Here is a 9363-nt window from a genome sequence, read left to right on the forward strand (position 1 = left end):
GGCCTTGTGGAACTTAAGAGGTTGGCATGGGCCCACCTCTCAAGCCTGTCCAGGTCTCTCTGGATAGCATCCCTTCCCTCTAGTGTGTTATCATCCAGTGCAATTGCCTGACCACGCTTCAAGATGGGAAAAGCAAAGAACTATGAATGCATTTGGGGTGGGGGGGGAGAGATAGTGAACAAATGAAAGTTCTGCTCGCTTTAAAACTGAGAGGACACATGGGTACGTGGGAATGCTTCTTCCCTAAATAGGTGTCTTTTTTTCTTACTGTGACTTAAGCAGTAAAAGCACTTTCAGAAAAGTTAGGTTAGTGGAAAAGCATCGTGGGATTCTTCAGAAGCAGTCATAGTAAATGGCTGTATATACAGTTGGTACAACTGATTGTAGTTGGCCTGTGTATTTATTTAAGCTGGTGCTCTAAGCTTTTCAAAATGAGAAATGTTCTCCTTTTAGGATAAATTGTTCTCTTAAATTGTTCTAATGCAAGTGAACACTGCATAGGATTCCTGGACTTCAACTTGTAAAGTGAAAAGTGATTAAAAGATAAATTATATGTTAAACATCTGGTTTGAGGGGACATGAAACATTTATACTTGGTTTGTGATATTAGTTTCTGCGTCTGACCATCTGACTTTTTACGGTGGGAAAGATGAATAGTTCCTAGTTGTAAAAAGTGAAAAGCGGTGGCATACACTTAATAAAAAAACCCAACAAAATAAATCAACAAAACAGTATAATTTGTTTGGTCAGTGAAGAAGCTTGGTTTCAGATTATTTCTGGGAGAAGGACAAACAGCCTAAGTTCAAGTTTTTGGTATCTAAAAATCAGTATTTAGCTGCTGGTAATGAGATTAATAGCTTTCCAGGCTAACCTGTTTTTTTTTGTTGTTTTTTTTTTCCTTCTCAGTAGCGCTTTATACTGCAAAATTTTTATACTTTTAAGACTCTTTCCATTGCACTTGAGCTTAATGTAATCAAAGTATATCTGGTCTAAATGGCTTACTAGAATCTAGAGCTACCACTTAGCTAAATGTGTTTTCAGTTGGCAGAAGATAAGCGGAGTGTGTTAAACTACAATCATTTTTGAAATACAAAATTATGCCTACCTTGAGATCTCTAAGTCTATGTTTGAACATGGTTATGGCATCTTATAAGTCAGAAATATCTTTTAATGTGAAAAACAGTGCTGATTTTAATAGAAATCAACTTTTGATGGTAGAACTGCCTTGAGTAAACCTGAGAATGCTGCCATGAGCACAAGTGTAGATCCTCTAATACTGTTAAATAGAAAGACTTCGAATCTTCAAGTTATTTTTCTTATTAGTTTTGTGAATCTTCTGTTATGTACACTGTTTTCCAATATCTTAGACTATTGGAAGTACACCTGAAATACTGTATCCATAATCTTTTTTTTTTTTTCAATTATTTTTCATTGCAGTCTACATCTTCCTCCTCTCATTTTACATCTGGGTGTTATGATCATGAGTCTGAAAGAACTCAGGGAGCATATTCAAGACTGCATAGCCAGCAGCAAGATAGTGATTCAAAGCGACCTAAGCTGTCTTGTACATCTACCTCTTCTGTGAGAAGTAATGGCTTGACTGCCTTTTCAGGTGAGAAGTTGATTACTTGAGCTGAGCTACATGAGAATTGTCTGAGAGTGGTAAGATCAGGGTTTACAAAGTTGTAAAATACTTGCATTGAAATATTATGCTTCTATTATTCTTAAATATTAAAAGCTGATGCTCAGTAGAATTGTGTTTTCACATTTATGGCTGTATCCAATGCAGTGAGAACGCTGCTAGTATGATTTTCTGAAAACTCATTTGTACTCACAGCTTGAACATTACCTATACCTATTCAGTTTGCTCTGAAGCTGAGCTTCATGTCTCAGTGTCTTAATTTACTAAGATTTAAAGGAAAAAAATGAGTGCAGTTATTTTTATTTCAGGGGTCAAATGGTATTGGTAAACCTATGTATTTAGCTCTGTATTTCAAGAAGCATAGTGCCATGGAAGGTCAGACCAATGTTGGTAGGGTTCAGAGAAGAAAGAAGTGTTTTTCTTTTTTTCTTTTTCTTTTTCTTAGCAATCTCCACTTATTCTACGAACCAAGTAAAAAAAAAATAGATGTTCTAAATAAAGAACGCTTTCAGGAAAACCTGAGATTTGCATTAAGGATGCAAAGAAATATGTGATACATGGACAGATATAATTTAAGCAGATTCTTGAATTTAAAGTAATATGCTAACAAAGAGTCCAATGGCCAGGAAATAAACGATGAACTCATTGAAAAAATTTCTAGAACATCTTGAAACAGACTGTTAGAGCCATTCAAATTATGCTCGTGCATAGGGATAAATTTTATTTCTATATCCCCTTATGGAAACATATGGCTATTAGTCTTTATCTGGATAAATTGTTGCTGTAAACGCTGTACTGTAGATGCTTTCTTACTCTTTGTAAATAGAATGACCATTTTTAATATTTCTTGTTATGGTCTAGGACATCTTTCAAATTCCAGATTGTTTGATTCTCAACCTGTTGACCTAAATTTGGATTTTAAATTTAACAGTTTAATAAATTCATTGTGGATTTTTCAGAGCCGTGGAAGAATACTTTTTTTGGTATGAGTTTTGTCCATTGCTGAAGTATGTACTGTTTTGGAGATAGCTGTTGAAGCTGCTAGTGAAAAATAAGATACCTCTTTAAACTGAAATGCTGTCTCCGTGGTAAGAGCAAGAACAGTATTGGTCACTGTTCTGAAGAGATGTGTCTCAGCTTCACTTGTATTTCTGGAAAATCAGTCGTAGGAGCATTTAAGAAGTGTCAATGGGTTGGCAGAATTTATTAAGAATGAAGGTGCTATTTTGCCTGTGAAGCTTATTTAGCAATTGGCTATTTTTGCACAGCAAGATCCTACTTCTCTTCTGTTACTTTTTTTCTCCTGAGCTAGCTCTCAGAACTAACTGTAAGATTAGATGACTTGCCAGCATCAGCAGAGTGCAGCTTTATCCTTAGCTTTTTGTTGGTGGCTGGCCATTTGATCAGCTCAAGTTGATCAACAACAACTGATATTGTTAAGCTCACTCTTAATACAATACAACCGTAATATATGCCTATGTACCAACTTTAATGGATTCTTACATGCTTAAAAAAACATGGGATTTATTTTCTTGTTTCTTTCTAGATTCCTCTTGGAGATATAGTAGGATTCCTAGATCTTCATCTGTGATGTTTGGTTCCCTGGGAACTGAGCTAGCAAGAGAGCGAAGAGAATTAGACAGAAGAACAGATCAGTCCTTTAATAATCTGGTGGATCATAGCTACAGAAACAGTGACTTTTCATCTTCAGCATGTATGTATTGTAGAAATCATAGCTTGTAAACACATAGGCTGCATGCCTATTAGTTTCTTCCCGTGTTCTTCTGAAGTTTTTTTCAAAATACAAAGACAGTAAGATCTATTTAATTTTTAAAACACCCTTTAAATAAAGTTTCCATATGCTGGCTGAGACATCAAATGTTATTTGAAGGGTTTAGCTTGTATAGATGCATTCAGTCATAAGAAAATGGTATCGGTGTTTACCCTTGTAATAGTGTTTGTATTCACTAAGCCTCCTTTCTCCTTGTTCATTTTAAGATCTGCATCTATTTTTCCTAACCTAAGAAAAAAATGTTATTTCACTCAGGAAAGGATTTCCACAATGCACCTGTATCGTATTATCTCTTTCTATTTGGTTTCTTGAGTGATTATTAGGGAAAACTGCTATATCATTGGCAACACAAGTGCATAAATATGAAAGTATGTACTGCATGTTAAGGTAGAGGTTTGTTCAATGGTAATCACTAGGACTAGTATGAATAAGTGCATTTGAAGATCCTCCAGTCCAGTGCCCTGCTAAAGAAGGTCCAGACAGGTCTTGAGTATCTCCGGAGAGTGAGATTCCACAACCTGTCTGGGCAGCCTGTTCCCGTGCTCTGTCACTTTGACAATAAGAAATTTGTTCTTTATGTTTGTTTGGAACTCCCCGGGCTCCAGTTTGTCCCTGTTGCTTCTTGTCCTGTCACCTGGCACCACGGAGCAGAACCTGTCCCCGTTCTCCTGACTCCTGCCCTTTAGGTATTGATCAGCACTGGTCAGATCCTCTCCCAGCCTTCTCTTCCCCAGGCTGAACAGTCCCAGGTCTCTCAGCCTTTCATCATAAGGGAGATGCTTCAGGCCCTGATCATTGTAGGTCTCTGGTGGACTCTCTCCAGCAGTTGCCTCCAGAACTGGACACAGTAGATGATCTGCTCATGACCTTCCCTGGCACTGATGTCAGATAGGCCTGTAATTTACTGGATCCTTCTTCCTACCTTTTGGGTAGATGCGTGTTATGTTTGCTGACCTTTTCAACCAGGACCTCCCTGGTTAGCCAGAACTGCTGATAAATTACTGAAAGTGCCTTTGTGAGCACTTCTCCAGCTCCTTCAGTACCCTTGGGTGGATGTTGTCTGGCCCCATACGTTTTATGTGTTCAAGAGGTTTAGTAGGCTGCTAACTATTTTCTCTTGGATTATGAGAACTTCATTCTGTTCCCTGTCTCTCTGCCTTCCAGCTCAGCAGACTGAGTAGCCCAAGAACAGTACAGCTTACTAATAAAGACTGAAGCGTTAAGTAGGAGTTAAGTACTTCAGCTTCATCTGATCTTTGTTTCCTTCTGCAACCAATAAAGGATGGAAATTCTCTGAAGTCCTTAGATGCACATTTAATTTAGATACCACTTGATTTCTGTTATCCAAAGTCAATACTTTTATGCTACTTTCAAGTAGTGTTTTTAACTGCAGTTCTTGATGGTCTTATACAGAGAGTAGTTGGGGTAGTTTGTTGTAAGAAATGGGGAATATGTTTCACTTTAGCCATGCATTTGTTAAGGTGCTTTGGTGTCTACTCTATTGCTGTGATACTAATTAACCTGTCCTTCTCAGTCTGCAGGTAGAATGAATCTTTAAGTTACAAATAGTATTATGTATGTAGTTGGTGGGTTGTTTCGCTTTTTTTTTTACATTTAAGTGATATTCTTATATAGCTTCTGACAGATGACTAGTGTTCACTATTTTCACATTGATATAAGACAATGAATTATACCTTGATAATCTGAAGATGTTAGGGGTTTTAGATTCCAGATGGTTTTAGGAGACTGACAACAGTCCTGGTTTCAGTTTGATGATAGAATTATAAAATGTAAATTTAAACTTAATATTGTTCTGGAATTTAATTTCTGCTGAATTTGTATCAATTTTGTGTAGGAATCTCAAAGTCTCAAAAGTCTCAAAGACTTTTTGCAGTGACGCTTAGGAGTTAGCCATAATAAAATAACTAGGACACATCTTGTCATATTATTTTCCTCTGCTTTCCTGCAACAGATTTTCAGGATAGGCCTGCCTCTACGTATGCGGAAGGAGCAAGACCAAAAGAGAACTCATTAAGTGCTTTGAGGCTAAATGCATCCATGAACCACCAGCTGCCTTCTGGTCATCAGACATCTTTTTTCAACAGAGACTCTAACGTAAACTCTTCAAGGACCAGCTATTCTTCAAGACAAAGGAGAAATGAAGTGGAATCTCCCCAGAGGAATGTGCACACGGCATTTTCTCATTCTACCACTAGAGATGAAATTCCTTCAAGTGGTTCTGAAAGAGTTTTATCTTCTCAGAGGTCATTGAATGATGCTGCAGCTGACAGTGAAGGGAGACGCACAACTAGACAGTTGCTGTCTCGTTTAGCATCTAGTATGTCATCTACATTTTTCTCTCGAAGATCTAGCCAAGACTCGTTGCATTCAAGGTCATTAGGCTTTGAAGAGTCATCTCTTGTCCCAAGAGTTCAAGCTTCTACTCTGTCTAGCGCTAATAGAGCTGCAACTCCTGAAGCTCCAGGACTTCATACGTCTGAAGCTTCTCAGGGATTTAGTTTTCTGAGACGAAGATGGGGTTTATCGGGAGTTTCACAGAGTCTTAACTCTGATTCAGATGGTGAAAGCTACAGACCGGACTCTGAAAGTAGGAGCACAGGATCCTGGTTGTCATCATCTTTGAGGAGCAGATGTACACCACTCTTCTCCAGAAGACGGAGAGAAGGAAGAGATGAGTCTGCAAGAATCTCTACCTCTGATGCAGCTGCTAGATCACAACATGTTTTGAGAAGAAGAGAGTCAGGTGAGGAGACCTCTCTTGAAGCATCAGATGGCCCTCCTAGGGCTTCTGTTGGCAGACCACCAACACCTGCAGTATCTGGTATTCCTACAGCTACTGCCTCCCCACCAGATTCAACCCACAATAGGAGAAGTTCTGGAATTCTGCCTGGTTCTCTCTTTCGCTTTTCAGTGCCTCCAACATTAGGAAGCAGTCTATCTGACAATCTTATGATAACTGTAGATATTATTCCCTCTGGCTGGAATCAGTCTGATGGACAAGAAAGTGACAAGTCCAAAGTACCACCTTCAAGAGATCCAGAAAGACTGCAGAAAATTAAAGAGAGGTAAATCTGTATGTTCTGAGGTAATTAAATGTGCTTGACTTAACATGAAAGGGTTTTCTGTAACCTTGATGTTAAAACCTTGATCAGAGAAGAATGCAACTCAGAACTGTCACCTATGGGCTCACTTTTGTCCTCAGAGAAACTTGTTTTAATCCTCACAGATTTGAGCACGGTTTGAGAACAGAAATTGATGTTATAGAAGTATTATGTGAAATGTGCCGCAGTATTTGTTGATATTCCTTCCTATTCAGCTTGCTTTTAGAAGATTCTGAGGACGAAGAGGGTGACTTATGCAGAATCTGTCAGATGTCCTCTGCGAGTACTGACAACAATTTAATAGAGCCGTGCAAATGCACTGGAAGCCTGCAGTATGTTCATCAGGAGTGCATGAAAAAGTGGCTGCAGTCCAAGATTAATTCGGGTAAGGTAGACACTACATTAGTGTAGACTTCAGGTTACATGGGGAGGTTTACCGGTAGGATTGCTCTTACTAATATTAAATATATGTTTGAAAAAAGAACAGTTAGGGACAAACAAGTATTTAAAAAAAAAAAAACAAAAGTACAAAAAACAAGCACAAAACCAAAGCACAACAAAGAAAATAAAACCAACAACCACTGTGGCACTTCTGGAGTGTGTGTGTGTGTGTGCCCACAGTCTTTCCTTTGAGTTATTTATGAGAACTGTGTATGTCATTGTTAGAATTACATTTTTGGGATTATCCACTAAGATGTTAAACAAAATATAACACTTTAGAAAAGTGTGGTGTACTTTCAGACTGTGCTGCTAGTTTTGGCAAGTTTGTTCTCTGCCCTCTCCTTTTGCATTCAGTCTCTTATAGCCAGTTAACAGGAAGCAAAATACTTGGAGCTTGATGCTAGCAGATAATCACTGCATTTATATCAGAAGCCATCTTTTCTTCTAACTTTGCTTTGTGAAATAAAGCCATGTAATTACAAACATGTAATGTTTGTAATGCCTATGTAATTCTGTCCTGCATTTTACATTGTTGCAACTTGACACTGACTTGTTACCTTCCCCCTGCTCTTCCCTAACAGGTTCTTCTTTGGAAGCAGTAACTACTTGTGAACTCTGTAAGGAGAAGCTGCATCTGAATCTGGAAGACTTTGATATTCATGAACTCTATAGGGCACATGCAAATGAACAAGTTAGTATGTTTTGCTTAGTTTAGTAGGTGTTGATTTTGTGCTGAGAAGGCACTCTTCTTTAGAAGAGGACATTTATCCTTTTCAGAAAGACTGTTAAGCACATAAAGTAATGAAACTATGAAACAGATATTTCTTTTCAATATTCAGACACATTCTGTCCTTCCTCTCTTTCCTGTTGCTGAGCTTTCAGTAAACGTAATATCTCTTAGCCTTTTCTTACTTGCCAATCTGCAGGTCTGTCATCTATCTTTGCCAGTCTAGGGTCACTGCACTATAGGTGTAGTAGAAATACTACATTCACATCCATTAAGTCATGCTGGATCTTTCCATTTTTTTGTTTGAGAATAATTTTTTAACAGTTGCTTTGAACATATTAAAAACTTTACTATGTTCCTTTGATTAAAGTGGTAAAAACTAAGCTCTTTTATAACAGAGCTTCTTGCTGCTCCTTCCAAATGCTTTTCTAAATTGAAAGTGAATTTAAGACTCATCAGTATTACTCTCTTTATAGAAAATGCATTATTGTAGAAGTACTGTATTCAGTAGTATTTTAAAATGAATAAAAGTAGGAAGCTGGCATTAATTCATTGAACTTAATTCAGAGGATTTTCTTATGGGTTGAATTCTGTGAATGTAGGAAGACTAATGAAATTTGTCTACCGGAGAAGTTAAAAGAAAATACAGAGAAGTAACTCCAGTTTTGGAAGATGTGAACTCAACCAAACATAGATATCTAGTTTTCTTTAGAGTAAGCTGACTTACTGTAGTACTGTAACTCCTGTCACCTATACCAGCTTGTGAACAGAGCTTCCTGAGACTGCTGTCATCTTCCATTTTAGCTCTACTGAATGTTGGTTACTCTCACTGTACTTCGGTAGAAGATATTTAAAACTTTTTTCCTAAAAAATGGGCTCCAAGTGATCAATTCGGTACCATTTTGAAAGTTTTTCTTTACTGCAAGAAAAGTAATTTCTTAAATTATTTGTAACACCATGAAGCTTTTATGATATTTTCCTTTTGTTTTGTCTTTGTATAGAGCATTGTGAGCGCTGAAAGGAAACCAGCCAAGTGTGGGGCTTTTTTGAGCCTTGTGCTTTGTTGGTTTTGTTTTAAGTTGTATAATTCCCTGATCCTCAGATTCCTGCCTATGAACTAGTCATGTTGACTTAATAGAAAGAGTTCTACAAATAAAATCTATCTTGAAGGATAACAAGTTAGACCTGGGGGTGAGTGGAAGGAGCTACAAGTATAACAACATTTCAATAATTATATTTTTTAGTATTACATTTCTTTAATTTCCTTGGAACAACTAGAGATCAAGTATGTAGTGCTTCCAGTTGAATTTTTTTCTTGTTCTGCTTCTTGAATTGCATATGTAGATACATCACTGACATTATGAATGTTTCTTTTGATTTCCTTTAAGGCAGACTATGAATTTATCAGCTCTGGTCTCTACCTTGTGGTGTTGTTACACTTATGTGAGCAGCGCTTTTCTGATATGCTTGGAACCGCAAGTGAGGCCAGCACGCGTGTCAGAGTAAGTATGCTTTCATCTTATGTAAGGAATTGCTCATACTGAGAACTTCGAACTAGACTGTTGCCTTGAGTGACCTAGGAGCTAGATACTCAAGAAGTGCTCTTATTTGAGAAATCTGGATCTAAAGTGGTCTTGAT

General features: G+C 37.6%; 1 protein-coding gene across 6 annotated transcripts in view; it reads left to right on the forward strand.

The window, feature by feature from the left end:
• MARCH7 (membrane associated ring-CH-type finger 7) overlaps window positions 1-9363 on the forward strand; it is a 28843-nt gene that overhangs the window by 15137 nt on the left and 4343 nt on the right. For 3 of the 6 annotated variants that reach the window (XM_021397632.1, XM_021397635.1, XM_021397633.1), the window contains exons 4-9: window positions 1438-1612; window positions 3189-3356; window positions 5407-6520; window positions 6772-6941; window positions 7579-7688; window positions 9113-9226. In XM_021397632.1, coding sequence (XP_021253307.1) covers window positions 1438-1612; window positions 3189-3356; window positions 5407-6520; window positions 6772-6941; window positions 7579-7688; window positions 9113-9226 — 1851 coding nt within the window. The remainder of the gene's footprint in view (window positions 1-1437; window positions 1613-3188; window positions 3357-5406; window positions 6521-6771; window positions 6942-7578; window positions 7689-9112; window positions 9227-9363) is intronic. The other 3 variants (XM_021397631.1, XM_021397636.1, XM_021397637.1) reach the window with 2 other exon arrangements.

Source organism: Numida meleagris, chromosome 5 (assembly GCF_002078875.1).
Source record: "Numida meleagris isolate 19003 breed g44 Domestic line chromosome 5, NumMel1.0, whole genome shotgun sequence".
In the NCBI taxonomy this organism is placed as follows: Eukaryota; Metazoa; Chordata; class Aves; order Galliformes; family Numididae; genus Numida; species Numida meleagris.